The 25,114-nt window shown below is 46.5% G+C and overlaps 1 protein-coding gene across 6 annotated transcripts in view; it reads right to left on the bottom strand.

Annotated features, from left to right (window-relative positions):
- Positions 1-25,114, bottom strand: part of DPF3 (double PHD fingers 3) — a 262,300-nt gene that overhangs the window by 30,410 nt on the left and 206,776 nt on the right. For 2 of the 6 annotated variants that reach the window (XR_009399201.1, XM_059373824.1), the window contains exon 10: positions 22,345-22,433. The exons of 3 other annotated variants lie outside the window; for them this stretch is intronic. Coding sequence is in view for 1 of the 3 variants with exons in the window: in XM_059373823.1 (XP_059229806.1) it covers positions 22,312-22,433 (122 nt within the window). In the remaining 2 variants the exon portion in view is untranslated. Of the gene's footprint in view, positions 1-20,654; positions 22,434-25,114 lie in introns of those variants that run through there. One more of the 6 variants, XM_059373823.1, reaches the window with a different exon arrangement.

Below are 25,114 nucleotides of genomic sequence, written 5' to 3'. Positions count from 1 at the left end.
ATTGGGGCGCCTGGGTGGCTCAGTGGGTTAAGCCACTGCCTTCGGCTCAGGTCATGATCTCAGAGTCCTGGGATCGAGTCCCGCATCGGGCTCTCTGCTCAGCAGGGAGCCTGCTTCCCTCTCTCTCTCTCTGCCTGCCTCTCCATCTACTTGTGATTTCTCTCTGTCAAATAAATAAATAAAAATATCTTTAAAAAAAAAAATAGAAAAAATAATCCCAAAATTTACAGGGAACCAGGAAAGACCTCGAATAGCCAGAGGAATGTTGAAAAAGAAATATTGAAATTGTGTTGGCATCACAATTCCAGACTTCAAGCTCTATTACAAAGCTGTCATCATCAAGACAGTATGGTACTGGCACCAAAAAAAGACTCATAGATCAATGGAACAGAATAGAGAGCCCAGAAATAGACCCTCAACTCTGTGGTCAACTAACCTTCAACAAAGCAGGAAAGAATGTCCAATGGAAAAAAGACAGTCTCTTCAACAAATGGTGTTTGAAAAATTGGACAGTCACATGCAGAAAAATGAAATGGGACCATTTCCTTATACCACACACAAAAATAGACTTGAAATGGATGAAGGACCTCAATGTGAAACAGGAATCCATCAAAATCCTTGAGGAGAACACAGGCAACAACCTCTTTGACCTCAGCCACAACATCTTCTTCCTAGGAACATCACCAAAGGCAAGGGAAACAAGGCAAAAATGAACTATGGGACTTCATCAAGATCAAAAGCTTTTGCACAGCAAAGGAAACAGTTAACAAAACCAAAAGACAACTGACAGAATGGGAGAAGATATTTGCAAATGACATATCAGATAAAGAGCTAGTATCCAAAATCTATAAAGAACTTTTCAAACTCAACACCCAAAGAACAAATAATCCAATCAAGAAATGGGCAGAGGACATGAACAGACATTTCTGCAAAGACGACATCCAGATGGCCAACAGACACATGAAAAAGTGCTCCATATCACTCGGCATCAGGGAAATACAAATCAAAACCACAATGAGATAGGACCTCACACCAGTCAGAATGGCTAAAATTAACAAGTCAGGGAATGACAGATGCTGGCGAGGATGCGGGGAAAAGGGAACCCTCCTACACTGTTGGTGGGAATGCAAGCTGGTGCAACCACTCTGGAAAACAGTGTGGAGGTTCCTCAAAAAGTTGAAAATAGAGCTACCTTATGACCCAGCAATTGCACTACTGGGTATTTACCCTAAAGATACAAATGTAGTGATCTGAAGGGGCATGTGCACCCAAATGTTTATAGCAACAATATCCACAATAGCCAAACTATGGAAAAAACCTAGATGTCCATCAACAGATGAATGGACAAAGAAGTGGTGTATATATATACAATGGAATACTATGCAGCCATCAAAAGAAATGAAATCTTGCCATTTGCGACGTGGATGGAACTAGAGGGTATTATGCTAGTGAAATAAGTCAATCAGAGAAAGACAATTATCATATAATCTCCCTGATATGAGGAAGTTGAGAGGCAATGTGGGGGGCTTGGGGGTTAGGAAAAGAATAAATGAAACAAGATGGGATCGGGAGGGAGACAAACCATAAAAGACTCTTAATCTCACAAAACAAACTGAGGGTTGTTGGGGGGAGAGGGGGAGAGAGACAGGGTGGTGTGGTTATGGACACTGGGGAAGGTATGTGCTATGGTGAGTGCTGTGAAGTCTATAAACCTGGCGATTCACAGACCTGTACCCCTGGGGCTAATAATACATTATATGTAAATAAAAAATAAAAAATAATTTAAAAAAAAAAAAAGAGGAAGAGCATGTGCCAAAACCATGCAGCTAAGCCACTCCCAGATTCCTGACCCTCAGAAACTATGAGCTAATGTTTGTTGCTCTAAGCTGCTAAGTTTGGGAGCAATTTGTTACACAGCAAGAGATAACTAATAAACTGGCAAAGGAGGAAAAGTAAGGGGTCAGGGGGGAAGGCTCTAGAAAAGCCAGACATTTGATAGGACTACTGCCTAGGCAGGATCCCAGCCACAGTGAGGCCCAGGGCTGAATAATAAAGGCAGAAGTAGGGTTTGGGATTTTATCTCATTTCCTCTTCTCCAAGGACAGTCTTGTTTTTTAAATAAATCTTCTTTAAAAGAGCTAAGAGCGGGAACAAAGATAACTTAAGGGATGATGTAGGGATGACTACGAAAAGAAATGAGTAGGTGTGAAAACTCACAACACAATGGGAGCACATCCACAGCTTCCTGCTGGACGTGTGGACCAAAGAGCCCTTCTCCACCGTACAAGCTGCTGCCTTTGGCCTCTCATCTTGTCCTCTACTCCTTTGCCTCACCCTCACCCTGTTCCACCCTCCTTCCACCCTCCTGAGCCCACTTCTCACCTCCAACAACCTTTCTGATCAGGTTCCCTGGAACGAGTCCCCCATTTTAGAAAGTCAGGGACTTCCGGGAAGTTCACTAGACTATATGAGCAGAGCAACAACCTATAGCCAGTATTTTGGCCAAAAGGGAGCAGTGCTCGCATAGCTAAATGATCGTTACTCCTAGCATTTTCAAGTAAGCAGCTTTCTAGTCATGGTTTCATTTGATGAAACTATTGATTTCATTGTTGCAGGGACAGCAACCCTGTAAGGTAGACAGGACAGGTAAAAATATTTCTGATTCATAGGCGAGGGAACTGCCGCTCACAGTGGTTAAGGCAGCCAGCAAGCAGTGGAGACAGGATAGGTTAGCATCCATGTCTTCACCCGCTAGTCCTCTGGACCCTTTATTTCACCCTGCGGTCTCTCACTACATGGTGGTGTTCCAAGATGTTCCAAGATGTTCCAAGATGACATCCAAGGTGACCCAAATGCTGCTGCCCAGCATCATTTCAGCTTCTTACTTTGAGATGTTAAATATAACAGCATTTCCCCCTTTTATTCACAAGAAGTTGGCTAAGGCACAATGATGTTGGTCACTGAATTTCTCTGTACCTCTGCCTGCTCAATTTGTACCACCCAAAGTTGAACTAGCTCTCCCCTAAGGCCTTTTGGGCTTCGGTGTTCCATACCTCAAGCAAAATCTCTCAGAAAGCCGGGCTTCCTCACATGACACAAGGTGTCAAGTCCTCACCATCTCTCAGGGACGAATCCTGGAAATCCCTGGGGAAGAATGGCCCAGGAGTAAGCCAGTCCATCCCATACAAAGGGACCCTGGAGGTTGCCAGAAGTGAGCCAGCAGCCTCTGGTGGGATTACTGGGCTTTGGCTCCTAAGAATCTCAACAGAGGTCCTCGACCTCACTAGCTACAGCTCCTCTGCCAGGGGCTACAGAGGAAAGGAATCATTCCCCTCTTCCCTCCTCACCATCCCACTTAGTCCTACTGGCCAGTTATTCCTGCATGGAGCCGGCTGTCCAAGTCCTCCCTAGAGCTACCCTGAGTGGACTGCCCTTCATCGGCTCTCCTGGCAAAGCCTCTGAGAGAAGCACAAAAAGATGTCTGGCCACCAGAGCCAATTTCATAACAGGCCCAGACACCTCCGTTACACTGTCAAGTCAAGAAAGGACAGGAGTGTTCCTTTTTCACTTTATTTAGGAGAAGAACAAAATCGCAGACAGACAGAGTCCCCCTCCTCACATTCACCAGACTGTGTTGCAGTCACAACACCCATCACCCTTATCCTCCACCCTAAAGTCCCAAAAGAGACTCACCAACTGCTCCCAACCCTCTTCCCTCTTCACCTCCCAATTGTCCTGGGTCACTAGCTCCCTCTCCAAATCGAGATGTCAGGAGAATGGAAAGGGAAGATGGTGGTGGTGACAGCTAGCCTCCCCTGATGCCTCCTACCAAAGCCCCTTGAGCCCCCAAGGTCCCCAATGCCCTTCAACACCCTCAGCAAGAAGGAAACAAGAATCACACTGAACCAACACTGCTCAAAGGAGAAACATCCCTGGGCTCCATGGGATTCCATTAAAACCCAGCACAGTCTGGTCTCTGCATTTGCTTCCGACCTCCAGCGCAAAGGCACTACCAGCTCTGCACTCCTCCTGCGTCTTTGGTCACTCGGTCCAGCTCATAGATCATTTTCCACCAGCCCAATTCTCATTCAAGATTAATCTGCCTTTCCTTATAATCAAACAAACATTTATCCAACAAATTCATGAATAAGATTGATCTCGCTGTTTACTTAGAAAGCTAGAAGAGTTGATTTTACATGGGCTTTATTTTTTCCTCCGGATAAATTAGGGAGTTGAGATAGTACAAGAGAAAGCAAATCAATGGCTATTTCCAGGTATCAGCATCTGTCTTCAGATTTAATAGAAATGATGCTTTAAGACAAGTAGTTTATTCAGGATAATAACACCCATCAATGTTAGAGTACCGCAGCAGGAGAGCATTTGCTGGTAGTTTGTAAATGTGGACCAGAGCCTCGTAACTGTTGGAAGACTCACAAGTCCCTTCTGAATAAGGGGCGGTCAACTCCCATTCCATAACCAGGAAAATGAAATGAGCATCTCTGATATGGCTCTGGTTCACCTGAAGGATGGGAACGAGAGTCACCATAAACCTAACTTCCCTTCAGAGAGAGATAAATATGTGGCACAGATGCCACTTTTCCATCCCATACTCACAGCAGACATCACTAATCAATTCAACATTCTCTTCCAAGCCTCACAGCGGAGACCTTTGGATCCTTCTTACCCCCGCCCTCCAAGCAACCTTTACCAAGCTGAGTTTTCATATAAAAGGAAAAGAGTGGCTTCCCCTGAGCCAGAAGCTGATAAGCTTAATAGGTTAAAAGCCTCCTGTGAGAATTAAGGATTCAAGCCTTAAGCAGTTCACCGGTCAAATATTTAACTCCTGTTTCCCTTTCTCAGAGTCAGAGCCCCATCCAAACAACTAGGACCACTAACCCGACCGTGGCCATGTTTGGTGGTTGGATGAAGAGGCTGTATTCCCACAGCCACATACTTCTGTTTTCACAGAAAATGATCTGAAAGATCCTTTTTAAAGAGATTTTTTAAAAATAGTGGTTAATAGTTTTTAAAACTCCTCCAGCACCCCTGCGGTATCAACCCACCCCTCCTTAAGTAATTCCTCTGTGTCTCATTGCCTGTGGCGAGAACTAAGCTCCTTAGCATTACAAGCCTCTTTGCTGTCTGGTCACAACTGCCTTTTTTAGATTCATCTTCTTTCATGACCACTGACCCAACTACCACTGCAGTGCATGCAACAGCCACACAGAAAAACACTTGCTGAGTTCCTCCCTCTCCCCACCCCACCCCCAAAACCTGTTCTTCTTACACTTCACACTTCTGCACACAAAGGTCTCTCTGTCCTATCCCTCAGCTCCCACTCACAGCCAAACCTGTCAAGCAGATGGTCTACACTCCAGCTACATAAAGTGGGGTCCATGAACCAGCAGCCTGAGCATCACCTGGGAGCTTGTTAGAAACACCCACTCCTGACCTACGAACCTAAATCTGCATTTTAACAAGATCCCCAGGTGAGTCGTGTGCACGGTGAATTTTGAGATGCCCTGCCCTAAATCCACCCCTTCTCTTTCTGGGATCCCCACTCAGTCTTCACTCTCTCTAATCTGACTTCTCTCCCTGGCCCTCCACCCAAACAACTCTCACTGAATGAGGGAAACTGGTAATTCGTATAAGAAAAAAGAATCAATGAAAAACCACCTTCACCTTTTGCCTGCCTTTGGAATTTGTATTCATCCTTCAAGCCCAGCCCCACTTCTGTAAAGACCAAAGCAGACAAGGAAACCCAAGTGCCGAGAGGCTGGGGGCACTGCCGGACCACAGCCAGCGCATACTCTCGGCACCCACACTAGGCCAATTTGAGTGACGTTAGGAAGGATGCCCATGATCTCCCATAGAAGGCCCTTGCAGCCACAGTCAGAGGCAGAGTTCCAAGGCTAGAAGAGGAATGGTGAGTCTAATGTTGCTTTGTGGCCAAGGCCCCATGCCGGCTGATCATATCTGGTACCCTTGTTCTGGTTCCTATCTACTGCCGTGTACACTGCCTATTCTCCCAACCCCCCCTTCCCAAGCAGCTCCACCTCTCTCACGCTCCTTGCCTTGAGGTGGAAGTTCTTCTTTTCCTTTGGGGCACAAGGACTTCAGAGAGGCAAGAGTCACTGGTCTCCCCCTGTCCCCACGCCAAAGCAAAGCCACTGTGGTGATCCTGCAGCTTTCCCACCTCAGAGCCCATAAGAACCACCAGGGAAGATGCAAATCCTGACAGGGGTGGGAGTCCTGGGGCCACACTTGGGGACCCCCTGCCTCCTAGACTCTCCTCAAGGCTCCCGCACATCAGCAAACCATGCCACGATGCTGGAATATGGGACCACAGGCAAGTCCACCAGCTACTCTGATCCTGAGTCCGCCTTGGTCGAATGAGGCTCCAGAACCTTTCCTGCCCTCATCCTTCAATTGTGAGGATCACGGCAACAGGGTATGTGCTACTGCTTTGCTAAACCAGAAAACACTTTTAAAAAAACAAAAAAGAAAAAGCAAGGTTTTACCACTCTTCTGCTTTGTTTTGGCACCAACCAACAGCCTCTATTCTCATTCCCAGAAATTCTGCATTTCTCTCAACCTCATAGCCTACTGTTGACATACTCTTAAGTGTTTCAGACAGTCCTGTGATTGTTGGATGCAAAAGACATCAATTCATACTGGCCGGTGTCCAGGCATAAGCTACATCTTCCAGATAGCAGTTCTGTGTGCCAGAGACCCATGGGTCCCGTGCATAAACAGGAGGCCCTCGCTTCCTCTCAGGGGCTGCAGACAGGCAACATACACTGTCTCCCCAAGATAAGGCCCCTTAGACAACGAAGCGCTCAGAAAATTTCTTTTGTGTCAATTAAGAGCAAACCCAAGTGCCCACCCCAGTGTTAGGAGGAGAGTTAAGGTGGCATTTCCATTGTGTTGTTACGAACCATTGAGCATCCTTGCAGGCTAACTAAACCGCACTCTTGCAACAATGAATGAATTAGCCCCAGAACAAGCATTGCTTTCCACCATTTTCTATTTTACCGTCTATTTAACCATCTTAAGAGGAGAACAGGGGAGCCCACACCAGAAGGGCACAGCTCATCAGAGGCTGGGTCACCATTACTGAGTGCCCTGGCAACTTCCTTCCCTCCTTGGAAGCTCCGACTGCAACTCCTTACCACGCACCACCCTACCTGTGCTGCTTCTTGCACACCTGTATCCAGAGACTCCACGTCTGTCCCTGAAGTCACAACTGTGCACATATCTTCAGACCCTCTCTCTCTTTAAGCCCAAGCCTTGCCCGCTCTGTGCCTATATCCCAGTCATGGTGCTGACCAGCCTCCTTTGAAATGGCCACCACAAATCTTGGCAATACTCCCATATCTCCCTGGGCAAACCACTCTCCCACACCTTTCCATTTTCTCCAGTCTCCCAGAGCTTGTATCACTTCCTCACACTCTCCTTATTTCATTGAAAAAATACACTTGTCATCAAAATAGAACGGTCTTGTCTTCTCCACGCACCTCCCCCCAGCAGCCCCTTGCACCTGCGCCCCTCCTATTATCAGAAACCAACTCTCCCAGTTTTTACCCAAGGCTGATCCTCCAGTGGTGCCTGGATCCCAAACTCTCATGCCTCCTTGAGAACTCTGTTCCTGCTGCTCTTTCCTCTGGCATCCATTTCTCTCTCTAGTCAACAGTTCTGCTGGCATGCAAACACGTGGGAAGAGCTCCCGTCTTTCAAAGAGATCTTTCCTGACTGAGCATCCCCTTGACCAAGGACCCAATTTCTGTTCCTCTTTTCAACCTGACTCCTCGAAAGGGCCAGCACCCTCCACCCCCTTTCTGCACTCTCCTGTCCTCCTTCCACGATCCCAGCTATCCCTGATCAATCTCCTTTGTTGGAATCTCCTCTTCTTTCTAACTCTAGACCCTTATCTTTATCAAGTTAAACTCACTTGCCCCCAAATATCATCTACACACGTGTCATTCTCAAACTCACTTGCCTCCAAATATCATCTACACACGTGTCATTCTCAAATTCTCAGGACCTGTGCCCTGAGTTCCACACTCACGTATCCACCTGCCATGGTGGCTGGGAACTCCAAGACTAAAAGTAAGAAAGATCCAAGATGGCGGAGGATCACTGTGGGAAAATCTCCATCTCAAGAGGGGTGGGGACCCGAAAGCCAGGAGTGGAACCTGCAGTTGCGGGGGAGCTAGAGTATCTTCATGGAGCTGGGAGGTAGAACTCATAGCAAGCAGGGAAGCTGATGACACCAGCTTTCAGAACTCCCAGGATGCATGTGGGACCATGAATAAGTAAAGAGGTGATCACAGGTTCTAGAAATCGTGAGAACAGAGAGGAGAGATGAAGTAAGAGGAAGAACGAGTAGATCCAGGGTGAAGGACATGGGGTGGGGAGGGAGACGGGAGACAAAGAAGGGAGCAGGAAGGAACGGGTAAGAGAATGAAAATAAGAACCCAGAAAAGAGATCTGGGCTCTTACATTTTCAGGAGACACAACAAGAATTCTGGCTGAATTCTTAAAAAGATGTAGAAACTCAACTCTCTCTTCCCCAGAAGAGTATTCAGCACTATGACTGCGAACAGTTCCCATTTATCAATCTGCTTCCTGAGCGCTCGCTGGACACTTTGAACACACGTCCTCCTCTAATGCTTGAAATAACTTGTGACCCAGGTGTCACTGTCCCCATTTTACAGAAGCTGAAGCTCAGAGTAGGGGAGAATATACTCAAGATGTCCTAGCGAACAGTGGGTGGAAGCACAATGCACGGCTGCCTCATAACCCAACATCCGTGCCAACAGCTACCACACCACTGAGTCACAGGAGACAGACCATGGAGAGACCCTTCACCTCATACGAGGAGGCTGAAGGGCCAATGGGCGACTCTCGAGGGAGCACTGGACCTTCTGAGCATCCGGGGGCTTCTCCAGTCAGAGGGCTGCCCTCCTGTGCTAAGGTCCTGCTTTCCTCTCCACGACCCCATCCCCTGTTCACACTCCAGGCTGGGGAGTGCGAGGGGAATCGGAGCAGTCAGCAGTGGGGTGAGGATCTGGGAGACCGTGTCATCCTAGCCCCCACAGCTAATCCAGGGTCCTGGATTAAAGGCACTCCTGAATTACCCCAGGGCAAAATCAGGTCAAGGCCACCTCCAAACCTGACCCTCACAGAGTTAAAGGTGAGGAGCTGGAAGAGCTTTAAGGCAAAGAAGCTAATTAGCTCCTTAAAACCAAAAGGGGAGGTACAGAGCCTGCATAGAGAGGATAGCTCGAGGAGGAGGTCCAAAGAGGAGAGCACTCAAGTTGGAGTCCAGAGCCTCAGGCCTCCATGCTCCTCAAGCTCTGAAATCTTGGCAGCGACTATCTGTTTCCTCCTCTGAGGCCTGGTCTCTGCACCCAGCAGCCTCAGACAGAGTGGCAGTCGGGGCCAATGCAGCCTCCTGTGAATGGGCCCAGCCTGTGAGATGACAGAGCCTGATCTCTGCAGGTCCAGAGCTGGGTGACATATCAAGGCTTCTCCGCAGGTGCACCCCCCACAGGGGTCCCGGGCGCCACATGTCAGATGCCTGGTCTAACCAAGCCCAGTCAGTTCTCCATCTGCCTCTCCAAGCAGGGAGAGACGGATGGATCTGGGCAGGTGGGGTTTCACAGGGGTGTGGGGACAGAGAGGACAGGGGAGGCCTCGGCTCCCACAGCATAACCAGTAATGGGGGGGGCGCGGGCAGGGTAAGGTACAAACTGCCATCTCTCTTTCCCAAACCCTTGGAACAGGGCCTGGAACTTCCACCACTGAACCACCACCCCGTGGCTTAAAAACTTGACTTCCAAAAAGCCATAGTTAAAATGCAAAGCTAGTCTGTCAGACCAGCTAACTCCCTCACGGGTTCCTGACTCTGTCTCCTCAGAGCCTCTGACCGTCAGCACCACAGTGAGCCTGGGACCACCCAGGGCCAAACCCTTCTCCAAATACCTGAAGACACAGAGCCCCCAAAGGTGACCAGCCCAGGGCCATGGGGCAAGGAAGCAGCAAGGCCCCTTGGAAGGTTGACCCGGGTCTCCTAGGTCTTTCTATGGCATGGACTGGCTCCTGGGAGTGTAAGTCAGGTGGTCTGGAATCGTGGCGTCCTGCTCCTGGGGCCGCCCCTGCTCCTGTTCAGCCACTACAGCAAAAAACAGGCCCTGGGGCCTCGCCAGCTGACTCCTCCCTGACCCTGCCTTCCAGAAGGATGAATGCACATCAAAACCCTGGGGCCCAAATATTCCTGGATGCTGTCCATTCTGCACCCAGCACCCTTTCCATGGCCTCCTGGGTAAGAGAAGTGTCCCAACGGGGATAACTCTAAAGGCTTTCCCAGAAAAAGGACCCTCCTAAGAAACATTCCTCTGGACAAAAGGCAAGCAAACAGGGGGATGGAAGAAAAAGGTAGGTTTGTTCATTTGGTTAATGGCACATTCTCACCTAAATGGTATCGTGGAACTTGGAGTTCATCGGACTAATAAACTAGGTTGGATTTTGTTATTTACCAAGACAGAGAAGGAGTTTCTTTGGAAGCAGATCAACCAGATGATGCCTGGAGCCTTCAAATGAGGTAATGAGAGGCATAGAAGCCCCAGGAGAAGACAAGTATCCTGTCTGGGATTGAGAGGAAGCTCTTTCTCCCCTCCGGACAGATGCACAGACACCTAGTGCGGTCCCACAGAGCTGCCTGGCAGAGGGGAGCCTGGCCAGGGCAGCTGGCGCTTTGCAATGCCCCAGTCAGCCCTTGCTGGGAAATGCAGGCTCATTAGCATATTGGCTAAACCCACAGTGCCCACCGGCCAGGGGGTAACAGGACTCCCGGCCAGGATGGATTCTCCCAGGAGCCAGCAAGACTCTCGTTCCTACAAAAAAAAAAAAAAAAAAAAAAAAAAAGTATACTTTCACATTGGAGGCTGGGGGAGAGGAAACAAGAGTGTACAGAAGCCCAGAGCTCTTGGTTTAAGAAGTGGACGGGGGGTGATGCAGAAGGGCCCCCTCCTGGGTCAATGGTTAGAAAGGAACAAAAGAGCACCGGCTTTTGAAGTCAAAGAGACATGTGCATCTACCAAGTTTCAGGCACATCACTGCTTGTCATTCCTCCTCCTCTTTCCCTCAGCTGTAAAATGGGCCCAACATGCCAGGGTTGTTAGAGGAGGTGACAAGACTGAAGAACACATGATGGCGTGTGACTGGTCAGGGAGCCTGGTGTCCCTTCTCTCCTTTACAATACAAAACCCCATCTGGTCCAGAGGAAAAGCCCCAGGAGAAACCCTCTCCCAGTAAATCCTGGAACAAGGCACCGGGACCTTCTGGGGGAGGAGGAGGGCTGTCCCTGTGACGGTAGGGTGACTCATTTGGCCAAACATCCTTAATTTCCCCGTTCATACTTTGGGAGCCCTGGAGTGCTCTTCCCCCAAATGAGGCATGCAGCAGAAATGAGCTGTGATTAGCACAGCTCAGAGCCCAGAGGATGGGGGCAGGGGAGAGCGAGCTGCAGAGTTTCCTGGAATTAATGGAGAGGGAGCAGGAAGGGCAACTTGCTGTCTCAGAAGATCTCTCTCTGCGCCAATCACCAGGCAGGGACTTCTTTTTTAAAGCCAACCTTCTCAACCTCTGTAGGGCAAAATAAACTCTGAGAGCTGCCTGTGATGGACCTAATGTGCCATTAGAGGCAGGCCTGGGGTGTTTTCTGCAGGGCACACGGTGAAATTGCAAGCCAGTACGTAGGTGAGGTAGGTGGCAGCATGAAACAGACACAGAACATTGCACCCGCCGCAGTTAGCACTGCGCCGCACAGCACCGGCCCTACCGGATCTGCGGCAATGGTACAGTTGAAAGGCAGAGGAAGGAAACAGAGAATTCGACAAGGTTCGGTGAGACGGTGCCACATGAGGCCCGGGTGCTGCGTAAATGTCTGCGTGGGCGGAGCGCGGGGGTGGGGGGGAGAGGCAGGGGTGGATCCAGAAGCTGGCATCGTATTGCTTTTCTCAGAAGATGGATATTCCTCTATCGGGGGTTTCAATTCGGTGCCAGCAGGTGACCCTCTCCATCCAGGGCTCTGCCACTTTGGGACATACCCGCAACAACACAAGTGCCACTGAACATTTCAGGCAAATGATAAGCAAAGGCAAATGCACGAGAGATCTAGTGTCTAGCACGGGCCCCGCCCCTGCTCTCCCCTCCCCTGCGATGCTGACTGCCTCACCTAACCCTGCTGAGTTTGGGCCCATGCACCTGCTAAGTGGGACAGTAACCCAGCCAGGCTGCTAGGAAACTAACCTGGAGAGCCTGGTGGAAATGCCAACCGTTCTTGGCCACCCAGAGAAGATGGCCCTACTCTTTGGACTCACAGTGCATCTTCTCCACGCAGGGCTACACCTCTTTCAGCCCTGGGAGCCAGTGAAGAATCCACCAATGAGAAGAAGCAGTGAGACATGAGCACAGGAGGTCGAAATTGGTGTGAGGACTCAGGAACTGTAATCTCGGGACTTCTTGATTCCTCCACATGGAAAATGGCTAAGCATAAGCAGGCAGTGGGGCCAGAACGAGCTTGCACTCCCCTCCCCCAAACCAGGGCAATGGTCAGAATCTGAGCCCTCTCTCCTTGATTTTCCTCAACTCCATTCAATGACTGGTAGGTATAAAGGACACTTTTTCAAGTCAACTCACTCCAAAGTGATAAAAAGGACACGCATCGATTTGATCCCAAATTTTAGTCTCTTAGATACAAAGCTGTCTAGGGCCAACCAGCCTCTCAGGATAGCCCACACTCCTCCTCAAATGTGTTACAAACCCGGAGATACTAGAAGATAGTTTCAGAATAATACTTGGTAGAAAGAGCCCACGGAATTATTTGATACTCAGCAAGATGAACGTTTCTTCCATTGGCCAAGCATCACACAGAAGAAAGGCTACACTGGGGTTCCATCGCAGGTCATTTAGAAGGAATCCTGACTTCTTCTCCCCCCCCCCCCCACCAAGGGGTACGATCCCATAGTCACAACAGGGTCAAAGACAGTCTGGTAGGGAAATTTCTAGATGTGGAGCTTGGCTGTCCTCACATAGCCATCCCAAACATCCCATTCATCGTTCCTGTTTCCAGCATTGTGGATCCAGCCTCACCAAGACATGGCTGCTCTGTGCATTCCTCTGACTTCTCTCCACAGCCCAGGACCTTCCCCAACTCCACTCAGGCTCACTTCACTCTGCCTACAACGCCACCGTGCAGTTTACACCTCTGAGCTTTAGCTCAGGTACATCCCACGTTCAATGGCCTGTTTTCTCTTTGCTCACCCCAACTGTACTCATGGTCCCGCTACTTCCACCCCCTTCGCTCAACCCGTATGGCACTCACATTTTGTACCAACTTGGCACTTAATTACAAATGGTCTCATCTTGAATAATATGGTAGCCACCTGTCTCCTCTCTCCATGAACAGAAAAGATGACTTAAACAGTGGAGAGGGCCAGAGGCAGAAAATCCTCGATTGGAAAGATCAGACATTACCTGCTATGACAACTGCCATTGTCAACTCAATCTCCCTGAGCCTCAACTTCCATATCTGTGAAATAAGAATAGGAATCTGAACCTGAAAAGACTGATAGATGGCTTTAACAAGCTAACATCTATAAGAAGCCTATTGGGGATAGTACACAGAAAGTACCCCCGAGAAGTTTGTTTCAACTCCCCTTTGCTTCTCTTTCATACCCTGCAAAACTAAGCATGGGATTGCAACATAGAAGACATTCAATAAGTGTTTGATTAATTGATCAGGAGAATTAAGCAAACCAATAACTGGAGGGTCATTATACAAAGTAACAGTATGTGGCCAAAATGTATTGATCTGTTTCTCAATTAGGACAAAAAGGTTGATGTCTACGGAGGGAAAACAATCTATTTTAACTAAAGAACATCTCAGGATTGGAAACTGCCAGTCTCTTTGAACCCATCACTCAGCCAAGGAGAAATTTCAGCCTACGCGTTAAAGCCAAAAACTCGTCACATCCTTCCTTCACCCATTCTTACACAAGCTCTCCCCATTCCCAGCCTGTTTTATATTTCAGGCCCTCAGAAAGTTGACTTCATACACCAACAATTACAGTACAATCCCTCCTACATCTTCAAATCAAACATAGAGCAAAACAATAAAAGTTCTTTTCTAAGTTAATATAGAAAGAAGCCTGACCACAGCCTTTCCCAACAGAGTTTTTGTTTCATACATATAAATATAAAATTATCTTTTAATAAGACCTTTCTTCCCCTACCTACAAAGTCGGGGAGAGGGGAGCAGACAACCATGAATATTGGTGAAGTTGTTCAACCAAAATCAAGTTGAGAATCATATCTGGGTCCTACGAGCAAGGACGAACTCTGTGCCCCGATGATGATGCTGGGCATGGGGGAGCCCAGTGAGATAAGAACTGGCTTGGAACTCAGAACTCAGATGGAGTTGTCAGCAAAACTATTTTCTCCTGGGGCCTTTCGGCCTTACTGTCCTTTCCAGTTGCTTCTCGCTGTTCGGTTTTTAATATTTAACATTTCTCTGGAGGAAAACGTCTCTTGCCACTGCATTCACTTTCCAGCTGGTGTCTCGCATTACCCAAACAATGGAAGTCCCCACACAGCCCTGTGACATTGCTTCCGTATGAATAGGAACAAGCCTGGAAATGTAATTTTGGTTCATGATCACAATATGTATTCATAAGACCAGTTCTCCCCATGCCTCCCCAGTCCTGGGTGGTGAGTCAGACACCAACCTTGCAGGTTCCCCAACTACAATTCAGAGCACTGCCAAACTTGGCGAGACCTGAGAGACCATCTAGCCCACACCCCTAACTCCTACGCACAAGTGTTTGGCTATCAGTGAGGTCAGATCAGCCTCAATAGTCACAAATTCTTGATGTCAAAGGAACTGTTTGTCAGCCCCAACTTCTCTTGTCCTCTCTAGAGACCAAAAAGATCATCGTCTTTTGTCTCAGTGATGCACATAATGATAGTTATTAAGTGGCCCCAATCCTCTTCCCCAAGTTAACCCCAAATCCTTTCGCCTTTTCTTAAAGGGCTCTATTGTTCATCCCTTTAATTAATGCTAAGATTCTTTTCTGTACTTTTTGGTTTTCCCAGTTATTTTCAGTGCATTCAAACACAGTGGTGTCAAATATTAAGGAGATGTGGAGAAGCACTTGCCAGCCCTTGCACATTGTACCCAGTATAACACACCCAGGCATCTCGCTAATTTAAAACTAAACAGCATGCTGCTCCTTCAGCCAGCTCCGCTAGAACTTCCAGGTCCATCTGTGACGACGGTGTCTTGCCAGGTGATCCCTAACAGCACAGTCACCGTAATCACATCAGTCAAGCGTGTACTAAACCATTGGTGGCCACTGTTACCACCTCTCACCAAAATAGTTCCTATTCTGGTGGAAGGAAAGATCAGGTAACCAAGGGGTTGTGCTCCTTGAGCCATATTTATTCAAAATATAAAACATACTGTTTTCTCACTAGAATCTTTCTCCTTCTAGTCAATGCCTAAAAGCGAACATCTGGGTGACCTTGGGTATGATCACAGAGTGGAACTTGGAGGAAATGGAGCAGACATACAACACACTGATTGCAAACCTGAACCCTATTAAGAAAACTTGGAAGTAATTTAGGGAACTTAGCAATAAGCACCCCTAACACACACCCTGACTTCTGAAAAGCGACTCATTCTCTCAGAACAAGGGAGTGTCCTCTCACACTGGCTGAAGAGCATCTCTTAGTTAAATTTTGGAAGGTCGCTGCTTCCTAGCATGACCGGCCCGTCAGGACCATCCCACACTCACTTGCAAGAAGGTTTGGATTCTGTAGTAGGTGTGGCATCAGGAATCTTCATTACCATTTAGGAAAGACGATCACTCATCAGTTTTTTGGGCTGGGAGGTACTGAGTGGAAGGAGTGTTCTGATTCTGAATGTGACCACAAGCGTCGGAGCTCTTAGGTAGACATGTACCTCAGCGACAACCTCAACACCCCTCATCACTAACGACTTCAGGGAGCCACAGCCATTGGGGGAGCGGAAAGAGGCCATTTATTTAACTGCAGCAACCCCACGCCGCCCAAGCTGGGCTCTACTAAATATGTCCTTTATCATTTACCTTGTACCCAAATCATGACCTTAGCTCCTAGGAGCCATTTGCCTGAATTCAGCTATTTTAAATTTGGCCCTTTTTCATACTTAAGTCGGTAGAGATGAATGATGTTAGTCATTTCACCTCCAAAAGTCACCATTATGTATAGCGAGGACGTCAACTGGCTGGATTATTCACAGGTAGTTGTGGTAAGCACCATACTATTGTCATCTGGACTCGGCACCAAAACTAGAAAACTTAATGGCTTTCTAACATCTTGTGATCAAATATTTTGGCTCAAAAACATTTTTGGATATGGGCCTCAATACAGTTTACGCTACTGATCATGAAATGCACCTTTTGCCCTTCCCCTGGTGATGTGAAATTCTTCTCTGAGCCCTGATGTTTAGAAAAGGCCTTAAATGTCACCACTGCTACCCCCCAATTTAACAGTATAATACTCTCTGAGTCAGGATCAGCAAACTATGGCCCACGGGCCAAATCGGACCAGCGAGCTGCTTATTTCTATAAATCAAGTTTTATAGGAAGACGGCCGTGCCCATTCTTTTATATATTGTCCGTGGCTGCTTTCATGCTACAACCCCAGACCTGAATCGGGGCAACAGACATCGGGACTGCAAAGCCGAAATATTTACTATCTGGCCCTTTACAGGAAAAGTTTACAGAGTCCCTGTTATAAAGCAAAGGGAAAACAAACTGCTTATTCGGAATAGCCTTCTCCTCATCTGGACCAAAGGAAAGAAAGCAAGAAAACAACCCTGACCCAAGTGACTGGTTTTTGTATATGCTACTTCACATGAAATATCTTCTCCGTTGTAGTGTCTTCTGAAATAAGATGCATATAAGATGTGAAATACTTAAGAAAAATTTAAGTAACAAAAACTCTGGGGTGACATATATATTTTTATACAAAATATACATTAACCCCAGGGCACCTGGGTGGCTCCATTGGTTGGGCATCCAATTTTTAGTTTCTGCTCAGCTCATGATCTCAGGGTCCTGTGGTCAAGCGCCCGCGTTGGGCTCTGCGCTCGGTGTGGGGTCTGCTTGTCCCTCTCCCTCCCCTTCGGCTTGCCCCATGCTCTTTCTCTCTCTCTCTCAAATAAATAAAATCTTTAATGTATATATTTATGTATAAATAATATATATAATATAAATATGTATATTTCTCCAGAATTTTTATTTCTTTTCAGTATTTTATATCTTCTATGCATCTCATTTCAGAGAACGCTTTGTAAAATATATATTTACTTAGGGGAACCTGAGGGGCTCATTCAGGTAAATTTCTGACTCTTGATTTTGGCTTAAGGTCATGATCTCAGGGTCATAAGATCAAGTCCCATGTCAGGCTGGGCACTGGCCACTGAGCCTGCTTATGATTCTCTCTTTCCCTCTCCCTTTGCCTCTCCCCAGCTCCCTCTCTCTCTCTAATTTAAAAAAAAATATATATATATATACACACACACATTTATATTTATATATATATACTTTTTGATATGTATATAAATATATATACTTTATATACTTTTATATATATATATACTTTTCTAATATACTTTTCAAATATATATTTCTTTTAATCAAAGTTAGTTCTAAATTTGCTCTTTTGGGGATACAATAAAACTATAACTGAGTTCTAGTCACATGGAGTAATTTGGAAATCTCAGAAAAGAAGAGAAGGGTATAAGGAATGTGAACTAACAGATGACTGTTAGATTTAACAGAGGACTGGTCAGCTATAAGAATAAAGTAAAATAAAGATAAGGAATAAAAACCGTATCTTTGAAGTGCCTAGGTGGCTCAGTCAGTTAAGCATCTACCTTCGGCTCAGGTCATGATCCCAGGGTACTGGGATCACACCCTGCATTGAGCTCCTTGCTCAGCAGGATTCTGCTTCTTCCTCTGCCCCTTCCCCCACCCCAAGTTTGCATGTTCTTTCATGTGCAAGATTTCTCTCTCTCTGAAATAAATAAAATCTTTAAAAATATACATATAATCTTTAAATGGATATGAAAAGTATATATTTATATATGTATATATAATATATATTATATGATATATATCATGATATATATATATTTATATAAACTATACAGATATATATATCTAGATATATATATATATATGGATATATATATATCTAGATATATATATATATATCTTTAAACTGTATAGTCCCACCCAGGGTTTTAAAGAGAAACCCTTTCATTTACATGCAGAGGGAGGGGGACTGGATAGGGTAATATCTTCTACTAGAATTTCATTCTGAATTCCTAATGTGCTCAATAATGACCTGGCTCCATCCAGAGACCAACCCAGAGGCCCATGCCCAGCACATAACAATTCTAAGTCAGGTTACCATTAGACACATCCATTGGTGAAGCAAAGGAGTTTGGTCAAGGCATTCCATCCTCAACTTCAACCTTACCTAGACTGGAGCCCTTGGGGAAGGCTGTCCCAAAGTCATCAAAGGGTGTCTGATACACACTCATAGTTTTGTCCACACAAAACTGATTTTCAGTGTTTTCAATTTACTACAAACATTTTGGGGAGATCTCACCAAAATTTCTGAATTTTTGGTCCCTCTCGAAAAACCTGGGGCCCGAGAACTCTAAGCCCCATACCTGCTGGTAGTATCCCTTGAGCTGGTAGAAGCTGTCCCATTCAAAGTGTAGGTGCTCTCTGGCTCCATATACTCCCTCCCTCTGCCTAGGGTCTCCACATGTCCTAAGGTTGAGTGTCAAGGGCTGCCTCCTTTCCCTGGCTCTGCTAATTTTCTCATGCCTGGCCTGCTTCACTCACTGAAGATACCTGCTCTGTAGGCATCTGAATTTGACCCCAGAACTAACCTTTGACAGGAGCTAATATATTTCCAAATGGATGAGGAAAGTGATTTTTCTCTTTCTCATTCTTTGGCTCACGTGTATACTTTCCACCTCTCTCTTGATCAGTGACCCTCTACAGAAATAAACTGCATGCACCCTTTGCCAACAACTCACTATCATTTGAAAAAGGCACTCCCTAACCTCATGGTCCACCATTAAAGACAAATGACTCTACTGGGTCCCCTCTAATCCTTGTTATTTGCACTGGTACTACAGCTGCGCGCTAGACATCTTATCCCTAAAAGCAGCCCAAAGACAATACTTACAAAGAGAGCCTATGTCACGGGGTAAGATCTACTTTACACAGAGAAAATGTTTGCTCACCAGAATCAAGGTCCCCTTTTCTAGGTCACAAATTAGAAGGAAGGCTTCAGGTGCAATTTCCGTCCTAAGAAGATATTTAATCCCATTGGTGACCTCTGAATTGTATCTAGTGTCTCAAATTTAAGTCACTATAGGAACCGGGTGATAACATAATAAATGTGAAAAACCGATTTACACTGAGTATCTATCAACAGATGAGTGGATAAATAAAATGTGGTGTATGCATACCATGGAATGTCACTCAGCCTTAAGGAAGGACATCCTGCCACCTGCCACAACAGAGATAACCCTGAAGACATCATGCTAAGAGAAATAAGGCCGTCACGAAAGGACAAATACCGTATGTTTTCACTTATATGAGATACCTAGAGCAGCCTTGTTCACAGAGACAGAAAGTAGAATAGGGGTAGCCAGGGGCTCAAGAGAGGAGAGAATGAGGAGTTAGTTCTATTTAACAGGCACAGAGTTCCCATTGGAGAAGATGAAAAAGTTCTGGAGATGGACAGAGGTGATGGTTGTCCAACAGTGTGAATGCACTTAATGCTACTGAACATTAAAATGGTACATATTATATAATGCGTATTATATGACAATGAAAAGAAAACAAAACTCTAAGGAGAGTACATGGGTGGGGGCAGCTTTTAACTGCTAGGGAAACTTATATGCCCATAATAAATGTCACAATGTGACAATGCTCAGAGGACAAGACATGGCCTGAAAGGCTGGTCTGGTTCCACCTGACCTAGAGCACCCAACCAAGAAAAGTATTCACTTCCACACACAAGAAGAGACCTGTCATAGGGTCTGGTTGACAGCGGTACCGATTGGCAGCATGGGGACACTATACCGAGAGCACTTCTCAAGCACTTCCCAGATTTTTCCAAGCACACACTAAATCTTGCGTTCTTATGCCAAACTATTCTTGGCCCAGATATATCAGCATCATTCGACAGGTATATCAAGTCTGGACACGTAAAGAGGTTCTCCATGGAGAGAGTGACAATGGCCGTGGTGACGATGGGTCGATGACAGTAACTCTGGACACAGACACCAGGTACTGGCACCAGCTCTGGGCACCATTCACTTCCCAAACCAACCACCTGTCAGCCGAGCCAGCGGCAACCACCGTTCTGCACTCCACTTCTGAATAAAACAATAAGGTTCAACACACCTTGGGCGTGAAAGTGGGCAGAAGCCTTTCAAGACGGTATGAAAGTCAAACTCAAGTAGGATGAGGTCAGTAAAGCAAAATTTACAGAGATGCTATAGGAGCATTGGAAACAGGCTTTTATTTAACAGAAACTTACACAAATTTGATACAAACCCTACATTATGCAAAGCTTTATCACAATTCTACACATTATAACTTGCGGGAGTTGGTTGGAGAGTGGGTTATTATTATAATTATTAGCATTTTGAAAAGGGACCTTTTCTATCAGAAAATGTCACCGAAAAGGGCTTCAGAAGTATACAAAGACGCTCTCCGTGAGCTCCCCTCGGGACTGGCCTTCAATGAGAAAGCTGAAGGGGCTAGCAGGACGTCTGTGCCATCCAATCTCCCCTCTCAAAGGCAAGAGAGATTCGCAAGCTCAGACCCATTTCAGTAACACTGAAACTCAAGGACTTGCTGATGAGGGTGTATCCGGCATTAGACTGTGCGTTCATGATGATGACTGTTCGCAAGTGAGACAAGGTCAAGAACGTGGGCACACAGAAGACCTGCAGTAGAACGGAGCGGCCCAGCCAGTCAGCCCGGCTCCTCTGCTAGGCCACAGACACAGAGATGAATGACATTTCATAGCCATCACGTTCACTGTCACCCACATGGCCACAAGGGAACACGTTAGCACCTTTCTCCTTCACCCCCAAGAGCAACTGAGCTTGAGGCTTCTGTCACTCAGGTTGGCCTTCCTTGCCCCTGGGGACACTCTAGAACATTAGGCCCCCCCAAAGCCAGATCAGCAGAAGGCTCCCTCTGCCAGTCTCCTCTGGAAGCTGTTGGGCGACCAAGTGAGTATCACCTCAGCTGAAGTATATTTTGTCGTCCTTCTCTCTCTCTCTCTCTCTCTCTCTTCACTGCATTATTTTAAAACAAAGCTCTCTGTGTTTGAAAATGTGGCATTCGCAGAGATACGGTTAATCACTAGAGGGAATTCCTTTCTGAACTAGGCCTCATCAGACAGGACGACCAGAAGGAGAGCTGCTTCTTGACATCCAGATAAATGGGGATCGCTAACGGGGAGGGGGCGGGGAGAGGGGGTTTTTGGGGGGAGGGGCAGGAGTGGAGAGACTCCTGATAGCCTTTGTGGCTAATTTATTTCTGTCACGTCTTAACACATAACCATATAACATCACCAACACTTTCAACAGAATTTTGAAGAAGGGGAAAAAAAAAAAAAAAACAATCACTCCTCACTTACCAACTCGCAGAAATAAAAATACCTAAAGCACATACATGAATGGCTTTTTTAAAAGCCTGAGAGAGCAGAGTTGATCTTTATTTTCTTATTAAAAATGTGGGGTATTTTTCCTTAGAGTTAATAGGCAGTCTTTATTTTACATTAAGTACTCTTTTGATTTCGTGTCTTCACAAAATTGCTTTTAACTTTCGAAGTAGAAGGTACTTTAAACAAAAATACGGTGCCACGTCAGCACTTTTTCTTTTAAATATTGAAATAAATAAAATAGTTAACTCTTTTTTTTTTTTTTTCATCAGTTTGTTCGTGTTCAGTTATTTCTATTGTAGAGCAATTCCAGTCTGACCTGGGTACTTTCTCACAGACACTCAAAGAAAATGTAATGAAGAATTTTAAAAAAGGGAAAAAAATCTTCTTATTGCACAAACTTAGGCCATTCCCAAGACTTCTCTGAGCTGAGCTGAGTCGCAGTAGAGGCTTTTCCACAATCCAGGCTCCTGTGTTGGCTGAAACACACGCTCAGGAGGGGGCCAGGCAAGGGAAGAGGAAGAGGAGGAGGCGTAAATCAACGTGGCTTCTTGTCACCGTCTTTGGAAATGGCTTGCTTGGAGGATGCGGGAGTCCCCAGGTCAGAGAGTTGACTGCAGAGGGAAAGGCAATGAAAGATAAAACAAAACAACAGTACAGGACAACTATCTAAAAAAAGGAAAGATTCAAATTAAGGGGGTGATGGCAATGAAATGAGTTGAAAAGAAAAAACAAAAGAAGGAAGGTTGAGAACGTTACTACCTATGGCCATGCGCAGGAGCCCACAGCTCTGTGCAAGGAGAGCCAGGCTGGCGTCTCCTGTGCCCCGAGCACCAGCAGCACGAGATCAGCCAGCGATGGGGCAGGCCATCTGCGCCTGGGGCAACCAGAGGACACGAGAAACAGCGAGGAACACGGCGGGATTTTCAGTCCCTAGGTGGTGGAGTAGGTAAAACTGGGAGCTGGCAAAATCTATTGTTCTTTCTCCTCTGCTTGGTTTGCTGAATCTTTCTGCTATTAAAAGACCCCAGAAGGACCATTCCAGTGCAATCGGTCTGCCTGTCACCTAAATGGAAATGTGTAGTTCTAGGGTGTAGGACCAGTGGCAGTGACAAAAGCCCCAACAGATACCCCCATTGGGCCCTCAGCCTTCATGCACATACCCTCAACCCCACCCCAAATGATTCCAGGCTGTCAGAATCACTCAGGAAGGGACCCAAGCCCAAAGATTCATTCGCGTTCTCAACTAGCCCAGTGATCCCAAATGTCAGCCTTGGAACCTGATGGCAGTTCAGACCTGATGGGTCTATTAGCCTGGATGAGTACCCACCAGGAGTGGATTTTACTTCTAGCTGAAATGAAATCTGCTAAGTAATTTCAGTCTTTGGAATGGAGTATTCCACACAAAGGAATACAACCGAGTACTATCACATTTCACCCCAGAAGCAGAGAGCAGAGGTGGGTACCCCTAAACAGGTCATGTTACATGTTAGGCTGGGGGAGGGGGAGGAAGGAGGGGCCCAACTTGAAAATGGCCAAGGCAACCAAGGACCAAAGTTCAAAACCAAATGAGCTGCTCAGTTGAACACCACCCACCCTCTGCCGCCATCCATCTTTCTTTCTAATACCCAAGTCATTGCTCAGGGCTCAGGGGTACAGGACTGTTACAGATGCCTCCAAGACGGAGACTCTATCTGTCTACTTAATGGTTTCAGATGGAGGCTGAGAAGAACCTCACCTCTACCCACCACCAAGACCTCCCCCTCCATCTGCTCCTCTTTCGTTCCCCTGAATCCCAACCCATGCCCTCCCACGGTCTCGCCTCTCAAGTCTGCTTGCCCAGTGCCCTCTCCCAGACTGTAGTCCCCTGCCCTAGTGCTCATCCTTTCGCTATCTCTCCTGCCTCTAGCCCCTTCACTCCACTGATAAAACTAGTTGGCGTTCAAACCTCCCACAGGTGCCTGCCAAGTGGTCCCTTACTGGGCACCCAAATTTTCACTCCCTTGCAGGAGTCTTTCTGTGCCTCTCTCAGTGCCTGCAACCCCTCCAGTCAGAAACCATCTACCACTCTTTTAGTGAGTCTATCGCATACCATACCCTCATGCCCTTTCAATTTCCTCAAATTTCCATCCTTGACCCCTCAACACACACACACACACACACGCACACACACACACACACACACACACACACATTCTGATTTGCCCCCACTGAAGCAACCTAGAAAACAGCTGGTTGGTTCTCAACCTTGTCCTAACATCCATTTCCTCCTTCATTTCCTCTGGCTGGGCAAAACGCAGGCCATCGAAAATGTCTCACTGCCTCTCAGTCTTCTGCTTTCAATCCCCTTCAAGGAAGCTACCTTTCCATCTCTACACACATCTTCAACATTCCCCTTACCCCTCTCCTCACACCTTCATTCTCCCTCCTGCCCTCCCACCCCCATCACTACCTCACTGGCTCCTGGAGAACCAGTCCTCCTCTGACTTGACCAATAGATACTGTGTCCAGATATATCCTCTCTAACCTGTCTGTCCACGGTATTTATTGAACATCCACCATGTATGGAATGAGACACTAAACCTTTCTACTAATTAGCTCAGAAACATTGCTCAGTTCTCAGTTTATTTCAACAAATAATTATGGCACAATGGCGTCAGGCACTGTCCAAGGGCCATGAGTGACATCATCTTTGCCCTCAAGGAACACACCATCTGTTTGATGGGAAACACTACAGTCATGTTGTAATAAGTACTCTAAGAAAATCTCCGTGGCTACTGTGATCCCCAGCAAAAAAAAAAAAATCACATATCAGGCCATGATGCTCTCACACATTTTTCAACTACTTGTGACTATCTGCTCTGCCCACCTGGATTGCCAAAACTCCGGAGGACACCAAATCCATTGGTCCCATGTTTAACTTCAGCCTATCCTTCACAGAGCTGAACAGTCATACACAGTCCACTGTTATTCAGACGCTAGTCGCCAAATAAACAAAGGCATATATAAATGAAAATATTATTGTGCAAAGTATATAAATATACCAGCCTGAACCTGAGCTGAAAGGACATATGTTGGAGTCACCAATCATGGGATAAATCAATCACGTGCCCCCTCATACGAGGCCTGAGAAGGATGCAACACCATTTCTATGGTACTCTTACCCAAATTCATAACCCGACTGTAGCCCTTAGGAAATAGTACACAATCCCAAAGAGAAGGGCTTCCTAGGAATTGGCTAGCTTCACAGTATGAAAGACAAAGACAGACTCTGGAACTAACTACTCCAGATTAA

The sequence above is a fragment of the Mustela nigripes genome, chromosome 13 (assembly GCF_022355385.1).
Source record: "Mustela nigripes isolate SB6536 chromosome 13, MUSNIG.SB6536, whole genome shotgun sequence".
Taxonomy (NCBI): domain Eukaryota; kingdom Metazoa; phylum Chordata; class Mammalia; order Carnivora; family Mustelidae; genus Mustela; species Mustela nigripes.
This window is presented reverse-complemented; position numbering and strand designations above follow the sequence as displayed.